Below are 22,216 nucleotides of genomic sequence, written 5' to 3' on the forward strand. Positions count from 1 at the left end.
TGGAGAGGAAAAGGCTCAGGGGACTCAGTTGCAGAAGGAAAAATGACCACAGGCATTGACAGTGGAATTTTAATTGGACAGCAGTTTTTCACTGTTGTCATAGGTTAGCAAGCTGAGTCTCGGAAGTGATGTCCTTGCCAAGGGGTGCTTACAGCTTCCCCCCATGACCTGATAGAACCTATCAGCTGGCCAGTTTGAATATGGACAATTCTTTAAGCCACTTAAAATTGTGACTGCCTCTGTGATCCACACTTAAGAATAGACAACCTCCCCAGCGCGCTCTCTCTCTCTCTCTCGCTCTCGCTCTCGCTCTCTCTCTCTCATTTCCGGCGCTGGGACAGAGGTGAGATTAACCCTTTTATTGCTGTGAAGAGCTGAAAACCTGAGGGAAGAGAAAGAGGAGATGCTTAAAGCTGAAATTCTGTTGTGAAGCTATGATATATCAGAGTATCCCGTTGTAATTTCATGAAGATATGCGGGATGGAGTGTTCAACTCGTAAGCAAAAGTACCTGCGCTGAGATAGGCAGATGCTGACGCAGCTGTAATTTCATGAGAAGTTTGGACAGGGAGAGATGGAAGCGATGAGGACTTTTGCTCCAAATGGGAAAGGAGAAAACCTCAGTTCCTAGAGATGCTCCCAGAGATAGTCCTACAGATGAAGATGAGGAAGACCCTTTGCTCCCAGGAAAGGAGAAGGGCCTCTGTTCTTAGAGATGAAATCCTCCCAGAGATGGGTGAAGAGAACTTTTGTTTCTGAATGGCTCAACCTTAAAATTGTACCCCAAAAAACTTCAAGAGTGGACCCTCAAAAGCAGTTGTGGGAAAAGCTGCAAGTCGGGGGAAGGGACTCACATGCGAGCAGAGAGACCTCTTTCTAAATGGACTGAACAAAATTATTTGGAAGTGGGCAGCTGTCTCGTTGTGATAATGTTTTCGTGGTATGGGCAAGAGAGACTCCTCTTTTCTAAATGGACTGAACAAGGTTATTATGCAAGTGGCAAACAGACTGAACATCTCAAGGGTTGTCGTTTTACATTGCCAGTGGGAGAAGGGAGGAAGGTGGGGGGAGGAGGAGAGTTCTGAAGGTGTGGTATGACTTTTTTTTTTTCCCCTCTTTTAGGTCAGTTAATAAACTTCTTTATCTTCTTTCGAGTTTGGTGCCTGCTTTGCATTTCTCCTAATTGTTATCTCACAGAAGATAAGCAGTAATGAGTATTTTGGACCAAACCACTACAACTGTCAATCTCTAAAGGTGTCAAGGGGAGGGAGTTGGGTGCCCATCCCCAGGGATGAGCTGAGAGAGGCCCCAGGCATCTTCTTCTGTATTTGCTGTATATTTGCTTTTATTTCTGCTGGGTGGATAAGGTGGTAATAAATGCCTTCCAGATGTCCCTTTTCTTCCTTTTTTTTTTCCTCCCCTTCTCTCTCTCTCTCTCCATGTAGCCACTGTTTTTCTGCATCAGGGTCAAGTTCCTAAAAAAGGGGGAAAAAAATATTCAATGTACTGTGGTAGGCTGTAGAGAGGGGATAACTGTATTACATTAAAAAGTACTGTTTACTGTGATAAATAACCTGCCTGAGACTTGCTGAACTCATGTTGAGTAAAGCTTCTTAGGCAAGCAAAAAAGGCATTTTTTTAATCTGTAAAACTAGATACTGCTATACATACTGCATGCTGGGCTGTAGACTGCCGTGTGTGCAAAGTTGGATCCCAGTGTATTAAACTGAAAATTAAGGAGCAACATGTTTTACAACCTTTTTGGTTTGGAGTACTAACTCTGGGTTTTGACTAACAAGGTGACAGCAGCTCAATCTTGGAACGAGGGAAAGGTGTTTATGTAGCTTTGACAGTGTTTTATCAGCTGTTTGCTTGTGGTTGTAGTTATTTTAGTGCAAAGAAAACAATCACAAGGCAGTGCTAATTGGACCTTTTTAAAATTTCATTACATTCATCAAGTGAAGCTTGAAATACCTTCTGTAGTAAGTACTGAAATGAAATTAGTAAAGCTAAAATGAGATTTCTCTGAACCCCTATCAGGCGTTAAGTGTTGGGGTCCTGGGAGAGGGGCCCTGTGGGGAGGCACGGGGCTCGTTCCCCATGGGTTGTTTTGTGTCCCTGCGTGGGAAGGACCCTCGGGCCTGTGACGGCCTCAGTTCCTCGGCAGAGCCCCGGCCGTGCGGCTGGAGAAATAAACATCTCTGAAACATCTATCAAGAGTCCGTCCATATGGATTTCTTTCCACGGGCCTCGTTGTCTGATATGCGTGTTGCAGAATCCGCACTGTAATGGTGAAGTGTACCATGTGTGTTTCTTTGGGAGAGTGTTTGTACTCAAGTGTTTGACCATTCAGTTCTTTAGTGTGAGATGAACAGAAGGGATTTGTTTGGGATATTTTAAACTTCTTCTGAGCAGGTTTGCTTTTAAACCATAAGCTTCAGTCTCCTGTTTGATCACAAACATGTTTACTTTTAAGATGTTACTAGAATAAACCACCATTTAGTTCTAAACAGTAACTCTATTCCGTAACTCCTTAGCAAATAATATAAACTTCTAAAAAGCACTGGGTTTTTGTGGGGGATATTCAGCAGGCATGTGACATAATAAACATTTGGATTAAAGGTGTATTTCACGCATTCATCCGTATCCCAGATTACTTGAATATTCACTCCTATTACGGTTTGCAGTATTTTTGTTTGATGTTATTCTTTCAACGCCAAGAAATCACTATTGATTCGTAATGGTAACTCTTCAAGTAGGATTTCAAGAAGTAAAAGGAAATTATTCTAGATTTATTTCCTAAGGGAAAATCCTTGTGGATTTGCCTGTACTGAGGAATAAGAAATGCAAATTATGATTTCTTTAACCATTTTACAATTTGACTGTCATTGCTAAAGACATATTTTGGTTTTCATTACTTACAAAAGTTCCATAATTGGAGGAAGTAATTCCAGAATCAGTAGCTCTCTGTTAGCAGCAGCAGCTGAAGATGATTACTGGGGAGTAAAGACACCTGAAATGGAGCAGAGAAATTCAAACAGCCATTGAGAAGTTCTCCTTGTGGCTTATCTTTTCTTCTATAGTCTGTTCAGGAACATTTATTTTAAATAAAGGAGCAGTACAAACATTTTGTCATTCTGTGGAGCTGTGGCTGATGCCTTGCTTTGTAATATAAATCCTACACTAAATGTACCTTGGAAGCCCTAGTTGTGTTTTGCCACTGGAAAGTACCTTTTGGATGGACTAAAAATAAATAAGTAGCTGACATCTGAAAGTATTTCTGTTTAAAATGAATGATATGGAACAAATATACTTAATACTGGAGACTATTTTACTTGTGGCAGTGATATGGGAGGGAGGAGACAGGCTCTGACCAGCAATTGAAAGAAAATTTTTATATTTATTAAATATACTTCTGAGGAGTAAGGCATGGTTGTGTACTGCATCTCTACAAAAGATGAAAAATAAGCTTTTTTTTTTTTTAAATGGACAATTCTCATTAAGGGTTGTGATCTTTGTCATGAATCTAGAAGCTGGGCATGAGCTGACCACACTGCTTTTGTAAAAGCAGTAAAAGAATTAGAAGAGTAGTTTTTAGTGAAGGCTTTGTGACTGAAGACAGAACTGTGGGACAAGCACCACTTGATGAACACTGGGAAACTACTGTTCCATGAAAAAAAAAATCTGGTTTGTTTTCTGGTTTTCCACTTGAGTGGTAGAAAAATCAATGGGCCTGTCTGTATCTTATCTGCTTGGTTTATTACAGCAGTCCCAGAGCTACTTTGAATATGGGTTTTCTTTTTAATTTAGATCAAAACCTACACATACTGAAAAATAGTTTGGTCTTGTATTGTCAAAGGCAGCAAGAGTTTGGTTTGCAGAGGGACTTGAAACCTCTTTGCTTGAGCAAGTTTTGCCCAAGTTTTGAGTTGAGCTTCACCATCCTTTTGAGATCTTCACTTGGATCTTCTGAAAACTTCTCTGCAAGTATGAATATTATCCCAGGCTAATATGAGAATCTAGAACACTGATGTTCTTGTGTGCATTTCTGTAATTTTATGCACAAATGTATATCTTGATATGCCCTCAAGAGTAATGGCTTTTTAAAATCACATGCTGTACATTTTCATGCTGACTGCTGACATAGCAGCTCTCTCAGCATCCCATCAGTTCTGCTCTCATTTTCTAACAAAATACCCCAATTTCAGAATGTACTAAACTTCATCTGCTTCTCTTGCCTAGTTTATTTAGCTTATGGATGTGTAGAATTTAATTATAAAACTAAACTGGAATGTGAGAAAAAAGCTTTGATAGTACTATCAAATTTTAATAATAAAATTAAATTTAAAATATCTTAACATAAATATTTGATCATCTGTGTTGCATAACTTGCTGCATGGAGGAAGTTATTAATGCCAGGTTGTGAATGCAGATGAAACAGCCAATTCTGTAAAAGGCTTTATTAATCAGCAAGACACATTCCAAATTAATTGGATTGTTAGATCATACTATATTAGCCAGCTCTACTAAGCAGCCTTATCTTTGTGGTTGTGAGAAATGCAGAATATTCTTCACCAAGGCTAATAAAATATGATCCACATTATTAATCAGAAACAAATTAACATAAGAAAAGTCTGATTAATTTTGAAGGAAGTCTCCCTTTCTTCAAAAACTAAAGGGAGAACAGGCTTTCAGAAATTAAAGGCAAACTCAGATGGTGTTGGCTTTGAGACTGGAGGGTGTTTTTATTTGGGGGAGACATATGCACACTATTACAGGAAGACAGAGACCTGTAGCTGCAGAAGGATGTGTCTATCTGTAGTGATTAAGTTTAAGTACTGAATTCAGCACAATTCATGTCTTTGGAGTCTCAGATTTGTTGTTTGTTTTTTGTGATATCTATGCTTAAGAAAAATTGAGCTCTAGTAGAGATCTGTAAATATTAAATATTCTAAGATTTCTTTGAAAAACTCCCCTAACTATACCATTGCTTGGATTTTTCTGGCTTTCCTGTTGCTCTTGTACTTGTTTTCTGTCTGATGGTGTGGATTTATGGTCCTCAAGGCACCTCTCTGTACTTGCAGACTGACCTGAAGCATTCTGGTTTCAGCTGAGGGGAGAACTGGAGCACAAAGAGGTTAAATGTATTGCCCAGTTTCTCCAGAGGAGTTTGGCAGCATGAGCAGGACTATCTGTATTTCCTAACCAGTATTTCCTACTTGGGCTCTTCACTCCCAAATTACTCTTCTAGCTTTCAAAACATTGCTGCTGTCCTGTTGCCACATCACCTCAATAAAGAATTAGAGAATATGACACACATCTGTCTTTTAGTGCAGTGTTTTCAGATTTCTATTACTTGAAACTCTCACATTTGAAGACTCCATCTTTCTTTCCCAGTTTTTACAAAACTTGAGCAAATAATTTTTTATTAGTAATAAAAAAATTTAAACTGCAAGAATGGTATAAGAACTAACATTTATTTGCATGTTTCTTGGGTTTTAAACATTTCAAAACTGGTAATTATAATCTTTACAGGTTGCAGTGTGGAGGACACCATAATTTTGAATGAGGGGGGAAATGCAGGTGCAATTCCAGGTAGATTCTGTGGCTGTTGAACATTAAAGAAAATTTCTGTGGATTCACTTTGAGAGACATTCCTTGTAGTCATAAGGAGCAGCTGCAGGTGTGCACTGACAGCCCTTTGCCCCAGGCAAATCCATTACAAATAAGAGTGGTAAATAATTATTTTTAACAGTGAGATGATTTTTTTCTCTCAGTATGTTTTACATATGAATAAAGCATTTTTACTAAAAGACTGAACTGAGAAATACAACTTTTAAATAAAAGTCTTTACCTTTTTCCCAGTCTGCATCAGAATACTGATGCCTCTGCTTAGTTTCATTATGCAGAATATCAATTGCAGTTTTCTTACACTGTCAGAATTTAAATTGCCAGAGGTCTGCAAGATTAGTCCTGCCTGGTGTGCTGAAGTTAAGTGTGCTCTATTTAGATGGCCTGCCTTAAATTTACATTTTTATAGCCATCCTTCTATTATGGAAAGTAAGTAATGTTAACTTCTAAGGAGAAAAAAAAATAAAAGATGTGATCTTGTAATAAAATCTGTGATTGAGCTTGTGGAGCTCGGGGTGGAATGATGTGCAGCCACAGGGCCCACAAAACAGAGCTGCAATGCTCTCTTCACTTACCTTCCTCCTCACCTTCACAGATGGAGCTCAGCAAGTTAAACCCCCCCAAACTTTATCACCCGTGTCCAGCAGAGTAAAGGTTGTTTTTCTTTCCCTGGCAATATTAATGACTTTCAGCTGAGTGCATTTTAATTAAAAACACCAGGTAGCCTCTCTCAGCTCAGCACAGGGCAGTTCTGGTGTTCAGCATCTGCTGGTGCTACCTGTGCATGTCTGTGCAGCCAGAGTGAGGGTCCTTTGTCCTTCACTCTCTTTGTGTTTTGGTTTTTTTGGGGTTCTTTTGATGGGGGTCATGTCAGACACCACTGGGAGGCTCTGGTAGACATAAATTCCTGAGCTTTTTGAAAACTGAGGGCAGAAAATGGGCCAGAACTTATTGCTGAAACAAACACTGTGTTTCATCCTTGGAATTCAGAAATTCTTGTTCAAACCTTTGGTCATACAAACTGTGCTTGTATGGGGACAGATGCATGCCAACTGTTTGCACCCTCATCAACAGTGAAATGCCACAGGAAACGCTAATTTTCATTTAATGTAGCTGATCTTAATTTTATGTGTATGGAGAGGCCTAGAAACCTCATGTTCTTGCTGTGAAGAGTTGTGACACCCCTACCCAAAATGTTAAGGGCAAGGCTGTGTGGTGGAAAACATGTTACAGAGAGGGAAGTCAAAAGCAGCACAAATCTGAAAATATTTATTAGTTCTAGGTACATTACATGTTTCCTAAGCCACCTTGGGCCAGGAACTTGCATATGAAGATACTACAGCACAAAAGTGTTAGTGTGTTGTCTTTTGCACAGAAAAATAAAGACAGAACGGATCAGACTTTCTTTTACTTCCCAGTATGCCTGGGAAACAACTCTGATTTAGAATATCCATTTTTGGTTGTATTTGCTGTTTCATAAAGAGGTTTTTTCTAGACAAATACATGGGAGTACAGTGACAATACCATGTGGAAAAGATGTTCCTGGGACAGTTGTTCACTACTATTCATCATTGCTTAACCAGGTAGATGAGGGCAGAATTGGAAAAAGATGAGATTCAGCTATGCATTTATCTGTTTCTCCCATCTAGCCAAATCAAGGCTCTTGTGTTCTGTTTTCCCTATTTTTCTTTTTTTCCCCTCCCCTCCCCTCCCCTGTCTCTCCCCTTTTCCTCTCAAACTTTACTGTGGTTTCAGGTTGTAATTTTGGTTTGGCAGGGGAGCCTGGAAAAAAATTATGAAGATAACAGCTTGGGGAGTATTCCGGATTAGTGGCCCTACCCAGTTCTTAAATTTCTCAATGACTCTACCAGTGGTCACTGCTCAGGATAGGATGTTGAAGCACCTGGGGCTTTTCACTGTTCCTGCCTTTTCTCCACCCTCCAAACCCCCCAGTTATTTTACTGTTTCTTCTATAATTACATGAAAAAGAACATACTTAGATTAAAAAATCCTCTCTAAGATTAAAATACTGTTTTGTAATACACTTTGCATTTGGTGTAAAGAAACTTTAAATGGCACAAGCACACTTATGAAAAAGGTTAAAAATGGGTGAGCTGCCTAGATCTGTCTTTCTAGTGCTCCTGTGATTTTTCTTAAGACTTTATTTGGGCTGAAGCCTGCCTTATCAGTATTACCAAAGATTACTGGAGCAGTTTGTTTCTTTTAAGTATAATTGCCATTTTAAAATAAAATGTTGCAAGTGAGCAAAAACTTGACTTTTAAAAGCTAAAAGAGCAGGCTCATGGGTCTCAGTTTGTATTAAATATTGCATGCAGCGCTATCGATTCGTGACACTATAGCATAATTGTTGGTGTTGTGGTGCAGCTTTTCAGCAGAACAGCAATTTTAAAGGCCAAGTATTCTTTGGGAAAATAAATTGCTGGAAAAAGCAAGAATCTGTACAGTTTCTAACATTTGACAGCACCATTTAAAATAGCATAACTTTACATAGGTACATCACCTGGTTCTAAGTATCTGCTAAGTTCAGCAAGGCAAGTCTGGTCAACAGAAAAAGCCAACAAAAAGTTTCTGCACAACAGAGTTTGTAGGATTACCTTCTAGATGACCTGCTGAAATCTAAATGATGTTTTGTGAAGCTGGTGGGAGGAAAAAAGCATGGGTAAAGACAATATAAAAAGTTAAGTCCTTGATTTCAAACATGCCAGAAGTGTAGTCCCTAGTTTAATTAGGGTGGTTTTCTCCTCACATTTTTAGCCCTGCATTTACTTAAGCTTCCAACCAGAGCCTCTGAATCACCTGAGCTGGCTCAAAAGCTGTTGTTTTATGTGTAAGGGACTCATGTTTTGGTTTTTGTACTGTTACATTCATTTGTAGCACAGATGGTTTTCTTGGTGGAAATGCGTTTGAGTATAGCAAATACGTCTCCCCTATCAGGTAAAAGCTGCTTTAAGTGACTTTCATTTGAAATATTTAGTAATTTTTTTATTCCTTTCTAATCCTGGGTCTAAGTGCCTCTCTTGCATATATGAAGTTGATGCAGGAATACACACACAGGGCAAAGAATTATGAAATATGTGAAGTTATAGTGATGATTTATGCCTAATTTAAGTGTTTTCTATACAAAGTTGGACTTAGAAATCTCAATTCATAGACAAAACTTTATTTCATCTGTGAAGGGAACAAAAAGATTAGACCCTATTCTTGAAGTTTTTTAATTCCTTCATGTGTATTTATTGTGGCTTTGTCAGCTTGAGGCTTTAGTACAATTTTCCTTTTTCTGTTTAAATTCCACCAGTGTTACATCAAAGCTGACAGTTCATTCTGTGCTTGTCTTTTGTTTTGGTTACTCATCTCCTGGTTTTGTATTTACAATGCTAAGATTAAGTATTTCTTGCTGTGGCCAGAACAATGAGCAATGTAGCAACTCATCAGAGCATGTAAAAAGCGATTGCTGTCAACTGTGGTGCTCTTCCCTTCCACATCAAAATCACAGGCTGTCCCAAAAATTCAGTCTAATGTTTCTAATCTCCAGCAACTCTGAAAGGTGAATTTGAGCATACCTAGATTACCTGAACTGTCTAATTGGCCTTTTTAAAAAGTCGCCTGGTTGTTTTCAGAAACCAGGATTGAGTAGTGGAACTGAAATAAAAGTGCAGATTGTGAAGTGCTGTGACTTGTGCTGTTACACCCATTTTATTTCTTTCCTGTTGTTAGTGGCAAAGATTAATGAAACTTTTGTAAAGTTGGATAGAAACGAGAAGGGAAGTATATTAAACTACACCCAGTTGCTGAATGCTAATTATTGTGTCAGATCTCATTAGGAAATAGGTGCACACACAAGACTCTGCTTGCTTATTTTAACACATCTGCTTCAAGAAAGAACTCTGCAAATTGGAGAAAGGCTTGCAGGTCAATATTCTACATGTGTCAATTTACAAGACATTTTTGTTTCTAACTATCCTTCATCTCATGTTTCAGCAGGAGAGAAGAATAAGAATAATTAGGGCAGAGTTGTACTGTGTTGGGGCAGTGGTGGGTGGGAGAGGACTTGAATTCAGCACACTGTGCTCTAAGAAAATTCTTATTTTTGCAGGCATGTAATTTCAATGAAAGTGATTATGAGACTGTGATTAGCAGATAACATAATTTAATGGGTTTTCATATGTAAGCCTCTCAAATGTGATAAATAAGGGCAGAAGTCTTGAGAGGTGTTCTCATGAGAGTCAAAGCTTTGTATTGAAAAAGTGGTATGTAAGAAAAATGTGTACTTAATGTGGCTGTACATAACAAATGCTATGCAGCAGAAATAATACAGCTATTTGTACATTAAATTGATAGAAACAGTTTGTTTCAGTCAGTGGTGCATCCTCATTGACTGTCTATTCCAATCTCTATGGTTGGGACTGATGAAGAGGACAAAAATATGGTTAAGGGATGACCAATTGATGTGTGTTGTCTGTCATCATAGGGTTCTCTTCTGTCTCTGGATTGTCTTCCTTCTTGAGCAGCCTCAGTCCCTTGCTTCTTTGTATGGAACCATGGATCCTACAGCTTTTTCATTGCTTAAAGGCTCCCGTTTTTCTCTCTGGTATAATCAGGGTTTGTAGGGATGGTGTGTTCCAAGAGCTTGCCCCAAATATGGAAATGTAAAAGAGTCAAAGCTTTGAAGGTTGCAAGGTCATGTCATAAAAAGGGAGAAATGTTGCTCCTTGATGACTTTTCCATTCTGTTGCTAAGAGTTGCAAAACTCAGATTTCCAATTTGATCATAAGCTGGTAAGGAAATTTTCAGGGAACTGGGAGTATTGCATTTCTCTATCGTTAATATTGAGCAGTAAGAAAAAGTAAACAATAATGTATCAATGTCAGAAAACTACTAAATGATTATCATATATTGAATAATTTGATGACAACTATTTATAACTGTGTGATAAATATTTTGCCTCAGAAAATGATGGTTGGATGTAGTCATAGTTGTGGTCCCCAGGACAGCTCTTGGACTAAGAGAGGAATAGGAAGATAAAAACTGAGCATCAGGTTGGCTTCTTCCCTTTTCCTGGACTTTTGGTTCTTGTCTAACCTCCTAATTTTACAGGATTGACATTCAATTCATAACTCTCAAATCTGAGTTGTGCTGCCTTCTTCCCTGGCCCTGTGAATACTCCAACATTTGCATTGTAGAAAACTGGGAGGTCTGTTAAAGGCATCATTTTAATAACACAAAAACCCTAAAGAATAGCAGTTTCTTAGCAAAAATTTAGCTCATTCTACAGAAAAGAGGTTAAAGATTTAGTAACATTCTTTAACTATGGATTACTTTTGGTGTGCGTTTTTTCAATTATATAAATCCAAATTTTTGAAAGCTTTTTTCAGTGTTTCATACTTAGACCAGAAAGTCATGGGACTATTTTAAATAAATATGTGAAGACCTTCAGAGATGTAGCACTGTTTGGTTTAAAAAAAACCCAAACTTGTAATGTCCTTCATGAAAAAAATACCCTGTGAGGACATATGCCAAGAAATCTTTTTCTTCTTTTTACTGCTCTGAAATGACAAACATAAATGGCTTTTCCTTTAAAAGGACATCCTGCTGGCAGGTGATATATTAACTAGAGGCATTGGACCAACATCTCAACAATTGTGTTCAGCTGTAACTTAATAAAGCATTGCTCTCCTAGGGTCAAGTTGGTTGTGACAACAGAGAAAGTTCTGGAAGATAAATGTGCAAGGTGTAATCTTTTGGTAAACTACAAAAGAACCTGACATCTAATTTGACCTCTTGTTGATGTTCCATGACTGCCCCTCACCAGCTGCAGTGATTTTTATCTACAGTAGGTTCCAAATAAAGTTCTAGGTTTCAGTTGGGTGCAAAAAGTCTTACTATGCTTAAACACTGAAATCTGGTGCTGCTCTTGCAGCTGCAGTATCTCAAAAATAAAAGGATAATTATGCTTGATTCCAAAAGGTAAAAGAAAATAATTAAGCACTAAATTGAGCTAAAAATGATCAACATATGTTTGGGTATCTCCTTGATCAGGACGTGCTCTGAGCTCAGAGTGCCACATGTTTGTGTTGCTTTGTGTTACAAACAAGATCATTTTGGAAAGCCAGAACTTGTTCCACATATCTTGGGGAGATTGTGGTGTTCTAAGAAAACTGGGAACTGAAAATAGAGCAAGCAAATGTGTAACTCTCTCCAAAACTCCATAGGTTATTTTCCTTCAGAAACTTGAACAGCAGGCCTATGGAAAAATGTACTTCCTGAAGCTCTCAAAGTCTTGTCATAAGAAGTTCTTCATTAAAGTAATACCTTTTAGCTCTTTCCTAATTTGGGTGAACCTAAAGGGATTGCAAATCTGCATAAGATATCCTGGCCTACCTACCAAATAAACTGAAATATAGTCAAATGAAATTTTCTCCTTTCTCTCATTAGCTCTGCTAGAAGTTGATTTACAAAATTACTTTGTTTTTAATGTAACTGAAAACTTGAGTAATGATATGAGGGAGGCTGAAAGAGCATGGGAGTTATCATAGTTCACATCTTTGCTTTTCACATGCAGGACAGTGTAGAAATGAGGAGATGTCTGAGAGTTTGTTTTGATGATGCACTCCTTGACTGTAGTGAATGGAGTGGGTTTAATGCCAACTTATTTATAGTGTAAGATAATTAAGAGCTTGATGCTCCCTCCATTTGTGCACTCAGAAATGGGAGGAAAGGAAGGAGCACTGGGGAAGGGGCAGCAAGTTATTCCAGGAAATTTTAACAAGTATGACTGAGCCTCAGCTCCCTGAGGAGACAATGTTACTTTACAAGTCCTCAGTAAATAAGTAATTAAATAGGAAGGATGAACCAACTGACTTACAGGAAAACACTGGTAATTGTTCTCTCTTTCTTCCCCTTTTTTTTCCCCCTTCTGTTTCTCCCTTGAGTTCACAGATTGTATATAAGGTTCATATGGATAGCTTTTTTTTTTCCCTTTTAAAAATACTGTAGGCTTCTCATTTTTATGTATTCATTTCTCAGCACACTTGGACACTTTGTTAAGGATGTTTGCAACCTGTAATAGAAGTTATTCTGCAGAGACTTTAGGCATGGCTCTGTTTAACCTAGAAAATGAGGAAGGTTGTAATGCATGTAGCTGGAATACATAAGCTTATGAATTTACATGCAAATAAACTGAGCTGCTACTGATGTTATTCAGCTTGCTCCACTTGTAATAATTGGTTCTTCTGTTCACCTCTCAGATTTTATTTCCAGAGGTTTTAGGCTCAGTTAAATGGCAGGATATGATAGCATTACTTTTGGCTTTCACTGGAGTATATCAATATGATCCCTTGTGAGCCAATAAATATAAGTTTTTGCCTTTAATTAGTCACATAGCTCGAATCTTGGTTTTACCCCCTTTTGATCCTCTGCCTGGAAGGGATAAGTAGCTTGAGAAAAAATGAAGTCATGAATTTATTTGTAGATAGTGATAACACTTGTTAGGATGGTGGTGGGAGGCTGGAGGTGATTTATGAAAGATTCAAGTGTTCAATTCTCCATCAGCAGTTTGGTAACAGGTAATTCAGCCAGATGTGTGCCACAGGTACGGGCTCCACTGCACCTGGTAGCACAACAGCTGGAGAGGAATGGGGAGTGGTTCTGAAGGAGCCCATTAGTAAATACTTAAAGGAAGAGTTGTGCTGCAGGGGAGCTTTGCAGTTCCATCAGTTCAGCTCCTGTGGGTAGTGTCAGATTAAGGCATCCACACTGATACAGCTCCTCATTACTGATACACAGCATGCTGGCAAAAATCACTGATCTGTCACTTCACCTTCCTCTTCATATCTTTAGTTTTGCTTCTTTAGTTTTATGTCTTAGCCTGAATTAACGTGTTAGTGTTTATAAAGCACTCCACAGATGAAAAGCCTTACATAGCTGCTTTATGTAATTATTATTTTTAATTGTTTCCATTTTTATAGCTTCAATTAGAACCACTGATGGACTAGCATGAACTCAAGAAGTAGAAAAGGCAGGATTTTTTATTCTTCTTTTTAAAGAAAGTAGGCTTAAGAAAAAATGGGGAAAGATGGAAAAGTGGACAGATATTCTGGGTTTCACTTCATCCATATTAACCTCATTGACTGCTTGCTAATTGCAGGAATTTAAATATGCCAATGCTCACATTAAAAAAAAACCCTGAGATCCTTTGCTTTTCAGTGGGAAAACCTGGAACTTCAGAAGGTGTTTATACAATTTCTGCCATCGGTGGTATTGAAATGCTTTTTTCCCCAGAGTGACTGAGGAAATGAAAATGGGAAGCTCTGAGTCACAGCCTTCTTTGTGGGTGCACATAGCCAGGACCACTGGTGTGCTGGAATTCTGTGCTATTCACTTAAAACTCTACTGCTTGGAATGGTAAAGGCAAAAAAATCTTCCTGCTGCTGAAGGGGAGTTTCAGATGTCAGAATTGTAGATCCAAAGCTGGGAAAGCAAGTAAAACAGAACTAATATTTGGAAATTTGTGCATTGAAGTCAGATTTGTGATGTGATGCAATGCACAATTTTTGAAGGGTTTAAGTGGTAAAAGCAGGCATTTGACTCAGTATGTGCATTAAATCCTGGGGCAGACAAGGTCAGCTCACAAACTGAGGGCTGAGAAAATCTACCAAGTATCTCTGCCTGCCCTGATGATGTTGCGGCTTCCCAGCAGGCCAGACCAACTGGCAGGGTTGAAGTTCATGGGAAGTGCAGGTCTGGCAGGAGGGAAGTTTGTGGACCTGCTTGGGTACCCAGGGGCTTGGTGAGTCAGAGCCAATGCAGTGGTGATGTGACACCACAGGGCTGCTCACAAACACCTGAATGAGATTAACAGGCAAACTCTGAATTGGTAGAAATTCCTAAGCTAGAAATGTAGAGATTGCTCAGGGTTTGTTATTTGGGGTGGGTTTTGTTTTGTTTTGTTTTCTTAAAGCTTCCTTCAGACTGTTTTTCTGTGCTTCTAAATACCTGAGGACACATGAACATTTACCACAACATTATCTGTGCTATTTTGGAGAGCCAGCAAGGTCCCCCAGGCCACATAGCTGATGCAGCCAGCTACTGTGCAGCATTACCAAAGTACCCAGTGGCTTCACTGAGCAGTGTTGTAACATTCTGCTCCAGTTACTGAGTGTACGAGGTGCTGGGAAGGACAGATCCAGGATTGCTGCAGCTCCCCATACTTAGGAAACAAAGCAACACAGCAGCAAATTTGTCTTCTGCTGATAAACAGCTAATGCTTGTTGGAGCTTGATTGGATTATACCTACACTTTGATTTAGTTATTTTGTAGTTGTAATTTATTTCTTAGTCCTTGTTTGTCTTATTCCAATTATAAGGAAGTATAAGCATTTACACTTATGTATTTTAAGTCATGACATACTTCATTTACTAATCATATTTACTAATTTATTACTACATTTAATAATGTAGCGATAGGACAGGGGGAATGACTTTAAACTGGAACAGGGCAGGTTTAGATTGGATTTCCTGTGAGGGTGATTAGGAAGAGAAGTTGTGGGTGCCCCAACCCTGGAAGTGTTCAAGGCCAGGTTGGATGGAACTCTGCGCAATCTGGTTTAGTGGGAGGTGTCCCTGCCCATGGATGATCTTTAAGTCCCGTTCAACCCAAGCTAGTCTATGGTTCTGTTGAGTGACTAAACTTGCTTCTAACATATCTCTTATTCCATAGCAGACCCCTGTGTTTCAGCACGTGTGTTGATGTTTAGAGCTGTCACATTGCTTCTTCAGATATTCTTGGTTAATCCCGTAAATCTCACTCAGCCAAGTGAGGATTGCTGGGCTCTTGTTCCCCTTGCCCTCCCAGCATCAGCATTATTCTGTGTTTTATCACATCAGGTTCTGCAGCTGCTGGCAGCCAAATGTACCACACAACTATTGTTATTAGCTAGACACAGCTTTATTCTGGTAGCAGATACCCATAAAACCACCGGGTTATGTATTTTTTATTATTATTTCTTTTGTAAGACAGAGGCCAGCAGAGCAGGCCTCTGTCACAGGTACCAGAGACAGTGCACTGGCAGATCTTTGAAGGGCACACAGCAGGGTTAAGTGTAGTGAGCTGTAGTATCTTGAAAGGGTGTAGACTTTCTGCTCTCACTTTCCACTCAGTTCTGAATCCATTGGAAGTGTTGCATTACAAAAGGGATAAGATGCCCCTGGAAAGGTGATCAGCAGCACTTTTCACCACTGAATTGTGAGGTGTTACTAGTGTCTCTCATTTAAAAAGCAAATTACAGCATGGCACACTGTCCTTGCAGATCCTTGGGGCAAGTCATTGAGTCTTTTATAGTCAATAATGCATTCAGGGAAACAATGGTCTTGTTCCAGAGTGCTGGCAACAAAGGTATTTTATATAGTAGTGGCTGGTTTCAATTATATTTCAGTTCATAATAAATAGCCTTCTTATGTATGCATATATGTATGAATTCTTTTGGGTTTTCTTCACATTTTTCTGTACATCTTTTTTGAATGTACTTTTTAATAATCTGTTATGGAAGGAATGATGTATTATTCTCTCTGCCTTCTGTTTTATAATTTCTCTGCCATACCCCAACAGTAGGAACATCATTCTGTGGGTAACGTTTTCACTGGTGCATTATCATATTCCTGCCTAAATTTTGGTCAGTCAAATAAATTGATTGCCTCACTAGCCTGAGCCCTACATCCAAGTATGTATTTTGAGATGTAAATATGTTACTTGTCACACTGATATTTTCTAGTAGGTGCACAAAGTTCTTTGTTCAAGACCTCTGATGCCCTTTCCTTCTGGAACAGCGACAATTCACTCTCCAAAAGCTGGAGCAGGGTTGTCTTATTTTCCCTACTGATCCCAAAGTCCTATGCTGGCTAATCCCCAAGTGAGGGTCAATTGTTTCATGTATCTGAAGTTGGTCTCGCTTGAATTCCATGGTTCATCCCCCAAATCTCACCAAATCTTGGTCTTGCTTGCCTGTAGAAAACATTTATATGAACCAGAAGAGTTTCAGAGCAGAGCTGGATCACCTGGAGCAGCTCATCTCAGTTGTTCAGTGCTTCATGTAAATACCAGAAAATGAGTCACTTTTGGATTTCTATTTTGAGTGCATGAACAACTTTCTCTTCTGTATTCTCTTGTTTATATTGCTCTAAGTATTTCTTATTTGTTCAATTCTGATTTTGTTGTTTCCTTTTAATCATGTTTACTTCCACAGATTGAGGGGTTTGCCCTCTACTCTCATATTCTGTGTCTATGTAGCAAACAGATGTCACATTTTCCTCTAAACCTGCATTGTGAATTGTCATTTTAGTTCTACAGAGCTAATAAAAGTGTGCTATGTGTTGCTATTCATTCCCTAAGCAACTTTGTCACCTCAATTTTAAATATAAGAACATAAGTAGTTCAATTGCTGTTTTATTTTGCTAGCTACATCAACTGGTACTTGCTAAGACACATACAAATAGCTGGGGAATTTTGTCTGGTTTTTCTTCCTTTTAAATAGGCCCATTTTGTGAGTTCAGTGTTATCACTTGTCTATGGGGGTCTGAGCACCTGTTTTCACATACAGAATTGTAGATTTTTGGGAAAAGTGAAGGCAAAGAAAAATGAGTTAGTGGGAATGGGGGAAAATACAGCTTGATACCTTCAACTTACAGCAATTCTGTAGTTCTTTTAAATATTCTTTAGTCTTGCTGTTTTCAATGTCATCTTAAATGCCACCTGTGCCTTAAAAAGTTCATTTCCTAGGTATGTTCATTTGAGATAAGTTGTTTTTTCTGCAGTTCTGTAGTTATGTAGTGTGTAGGTGGTTTTGCCTGAATGTCACCACAGCAGCAAGATGTGTAAATGTGCATCTCAGATGGCAGCTGTGCATACCAAGTGCAGGTCCTCTTCTGGTGTTTCCTCGTTTAGACCTTTCTGATCTCATTTTTATGAAGATCATCTCGCTGGAGATTAGTATAAGGGAATTTTTAAAAACTTCTAAAACTCCCTTTAGTTTTACTGTTCAGCTTGTTTCCATGGAAATGGGACCTATAAAATTGTCAGGAGTGAACAGCTGAGTGTGTTCTACATGTGTAGATTTCATTAGGTGACTCCCAGCTGAGATCTGGGATGACCTAAATAAGTAGTAAACCATTTAGTGGGGTAACAAAAAAAAAAAAAAAAAAAGGATCAGTTTGGAGAAAACACTGTGTGCATTCTTTTTATCCTCACTGGATGTGAGAAGTAAGGAAATGTTTATTTAATTGTTTTTGGGTACATGAGCTGTGTGGACACACTTGCAACTTTCTTCAGACTGTTTTTCAGGACAGTAGCATTTCTGTATGACAAACACAGTCCATCCCTTCTAACAGGATGGACTTTAACAGTGACCTGAGCTGTCTCAAGTGAGTGTTTGTGGGAAATGAGGGATATATATGTCAGAATATTGCACTTCTACAGTTCAGGTTCACTGAATTTTCAAATGTCAGCCTATGTTTGTGTGTAAGAAGTAGCTGACAACTCCATTTCTGAAATTACCTCGCTTGCTGAAGCCAAGTCTACCATGAACCTTGTGTATTTTGTTCCTCAGTTTAGAGTGGAAACCTTCCTTTTGTTGCCAGATAAGAAATAAGACTTATTACCACTGAGGATTTGCCTAAACAGTTGTGTCTTCTTAGCAGGTAGTAAAATGTGGAATGGCTGAAGACAGCAGGTTTTGTCCCCTAGTTTCCCATCCCATGATATTTTCAGGCACAACTTCTTCCATCAGTTCTCTGCATGGAAAGCCAGTGCTTATCCCCATGCTTTGCTCAACAACAAATGATTTGTGTAGAATATTTTACCCAGGGGTGCCATTGTGTGCCTGATATCCAAATATGTTGATGTTAAGTTTGCCACAACCTTCTCTTATTTAGAGGTGAGCTAAGGGACACTGGTTAGGTATATGTAGATGCAGAACCCTTCATTTTTAGAGAGTTATCCTTTGAGTAAAATGATAAGGAGAAAGGGGAGGGAACTTTCTTGCTTAGCATATAAATGGAGTAAAATTTGTAAGAGCAGGTGGTTTCTCCCATAAACTGGTGAGTGAGGGTATGGGCTTAAGTAACCAGTGTCCCCACTCCCCCCTTTTCTCTTAAAATGAGGTGTGCAAGATTCTAAAACTGCCATCCCAGGTTACCAAACTGCTGCTGGGCTTGGTACCTCAGTAACTGTTACCTGAGATGAAGAACCCAGTGTTAATCCATCAGTGTGACAGCTTGTGGGAGAGGTGTCTTTCTCTACATGTGATGTTTGCCTCGATATCAGCTCATTAGGAAATGGACAGTTTCAATTTCTTGATATAGCTACCCCTGTTAATTGGAACAGCTTTCACTACTGATATGTACTAAATGGCTCTTGCTAATTTTAAGTCTCCAGTGTTTTGGTTTAAAATAGAATTTAAAAAAATTGGAATCAATGAAAATAGATTTCAGTATTACATAGCTAACACAGATTAAAGTTACATAATTTGCTCTTAATTGTGTTCTTTGTACAGCTGTTGGATGTTAGTGAAGTTTAAAAACAAAATGGGGGTTGTGAAGTAGATTGTACAGATACGGAAACAGCTGAGACTTTAACTAAAATCCCAGTGTGGTTTGTAGCCTAATCTGATATTTTGTACCCGGATGTGTTTAGTAATCTTGGACTCTTCTCTCTACAATCTTCAAATTGTACGTTCTTCTATTTTAGTGACTTACTCCTGCTTTATGTAAAATGTAGCCTCTTAGCCATGCTGTTGCTTATTAATAGAATTTTGAAGTCCTTCCTCCAAACCATGTTTTTATCATGTCTCTCCCAAAAATCCTAGAACTCCAGGTGTAAGAATTAGCTTTATGCTGCTGCTTCTGTCAACATTAGCAGAGGTTTTCCTCATCTGAAAGGACTGTAATCAAAAGTTTTTGAAAGTAAAGCAGCACATTGGGACGGCTGAAGTTTGAAGGAGGTCTGAACTGTCAGCTTGACTAAGCCAGACAGCTCCTGCCAGCTTTTGTGCCTATCAGGTCAGGGATTTTGGGGGGAGCATCACATCCCTATGCAAACATCACCAGTGAGATGCTTCTGCTCATTTGGTTTTGAAGCTTTTCACGACTGTTTATAAGAACTTGTAACTGGATTAAATAAGAGCTATAATATGACATACACCCAAAATAAAACCAGTGTGTGTTTGATAAATTGTTTAGCTTTTTGTTGGCTGCACTGAATTCAACTGTTGGCTTTTCTGACTGTTTTTATCAGAAGAGAAATGCAAAACTCAGGTAAAAGGTAAAGCAGATTGTATTTCATGCAGGGAGACTGTGTCCATGTCAGAGACTATCACAGAGTGACTTCTGTCAGACTTCTCAGTCACGGAAAGTGACATTTTGGGGGAGGTGGAAGTCACCTTGATAGCACTCAGTATCTAGGATTGTACCTAGGAGCGTGTGCTGTATTTAGAACTGTACCTTACCCAGCATGGCCCAGTGCAGTGGCTTGGTTGAGATGCTCAGTGTTAACCTTTTTTCCAAGTATTTTAGATGTGGGATGGTCAGACTACTAGTTCTATTATACAATTTTGCACATTTTAAACATTCTTCTTGCCCAAAGAGGAATTTATCTAAAATAGGAGATGTCAGCAGGCTATGTGGGAGCACAGTGGAAAGGCCCAGGCGCACAGCGTGAGAGATCTGCTTTGAATGAACTAAAGCACTGACCATGTTTGATCAATCCATTTTGTTTTATTCTTTGAAACCACTTATTGAAGTGCTGAGCCTTTACTTTCCTACAGAAAAATAGGTTTATGGTATTAATTGTGTGGTTAACAGCTAACTTTAGGGCTTTAATTTCCAAGTTCAAATTGAGATACTGATTCAGAGTGAATATATAAATATTTCTGAAGAGAATCTCCTGGTAAGAGGAGGATATTTTGGATATTTTTTTTTCTTCCTTAATAATTTTGAGACAGTAGCATGTTGAGGCTTGCTTTAAGATGGCCTATGCCAGTTTGGAAGGTTGATCTGTATTTTAAAAACTATGGTTTTTAAACCACCTACCTACTCTTTAATTCTGTTTGGTGTAGTGGGGAGATGTGTGATGGGTTTTTTGGTTCGTTTTTTCTTTTTGAGACCTCTGGAGAATACAGCACGTGATGTGTTCTTTTAATGTGACTTTAATGTTGGTTGGTTTTGGTTCTTGTTTTGTTTGTTTTCTGCTGCTTGTACCTTGATGGATCAGTACATCTAAAAGCCAAGCTAAAACTTCCGGTGCAATATTTTTGGATACAGAACTATAAATAGTTCTGTGTTTTGATAAGAAAACCTCTCTCTAGTGCTACATTGATATTATGACTGCTTAGTAGAAAGTTGATTCAGATATATCGAAGCTATTTTTGGGATGTTAGTAATATTTTGGAGTATCTGATTATGTAATAAGCATTTGGTGAGCCTTAGATATATTCATATATTTTATATCAATATAAAAATATAAATACAGCCTGTATTTCTTTTTCTGCTAGGCCCCAGTCATTTTTTAATCTTTCTATTAATAGAGACATCATTATTATACAGAATCACTGTGGAGTTTCTGAAATAAAACCTGTGTAGTGTTCTGTAGTTACCTTCTCTTAACTACTGTCATTCCACTAAACTTGAAGTAATTAATTTCATAATTAAGCCATAGATGCATATACTTGGGGCACGTGTGTATGCATATGCCCAATACATATTTTTCCTGGTTTTCAAACACTTTTGTTTCCTTTCCAGTGGGATGCCATAACTGAAATGGATGAACACAACCGTCCCATTCATACTTACCAGGTGTGCAATGTGATGGAACCCAACCAGAACAACTGGCTGCAAACGAACTGGGTCTCCCGCGACGCTGCACAGAAAATCTACGTGGAGATGAAGTTCACCCTGAGGGACTGCAACAGCATTCCGTGGGTGCTGGGGACCTGCAAGGAAACCTTCAATCTCTACTACATGGAGTCAGATGAGCCTCATGGAGTAAAATTCAAGCCAAACCAGTACACTAAAATTGATACTATAGCTGCTGATGAGAGCTTTACCCAGATGGACTTGGGCGACCGCATCCTCAAACTCAACACCGAAGTTCGTGAAGTTGGGCCCATAAACAAGAAGGGATTTTATCTTGCTTTTCAGGACATTGGAGCATGCATTGCTTTGGTGTCAGTCCGTGTCTATTACAAGAAGTGCCCTTTCACGGTCCGTAATTTGGCCGTGTTCCCTGACACCATTCCAAGGGTGGATTCTTCCTCGCTGGTGGAAGTGCGGGGCTCCTGTGTGAAGAGTGCTGAGGAACGGGACACCCCGAAGTTGTACTGCGGGGCAGATGGGGATTGGCTGGTGCCTCTGGGACGATGCATCTGCAGTGTGGGATATGAAGAACTGGATGGTTCCTGCCATGGTAAGAAAACATTGTTGTCATACATGAAATCCCTAATTAGCTTGGTCTTTGCATGTTAAGTGCTTTAATTAGTTAATTTTGAGTTAAATATGTTTTAATTGAATGTTAAAATTAACCCA

General features: G+C 38.9%; 1 protein-coding gene across 1 annotated transcript in view; it reads left to right on the forward strand.

The window, feature by feature from the left end:
• The window catches only part of EPHA6 (EPH receptor A6), a gene marked incomplete at its 3' end in the record, with an annotated part of 381,057 nt that overhangs the window by 67,313 nt on the left and 291,528 nt on the right, over positions 1-22,216 (forward strand). Inside the window, exon 3 of the mRNA XM_082277981.1 lies at positions 21,434-22,097. Within this exon, the coding sequence (XP_082134107.1) occupies positions 21,434-22,097 (664 nt within the window). The remainder of the gene's footprint in view (positions 1-21,433; positions 22,098-22,216) is intronic.

Source organism: Coloeus monedula, assembly GCF_965178545.1.
Source record: "Coloeus monedula genome assembly, chromosome: 3".
NCBI classification, from domain to species: Eukaryota; Metazoa; Chordata; class Aves; order Passeriformes; family Corvidae; genus Coloeus; species Coloeus monedula.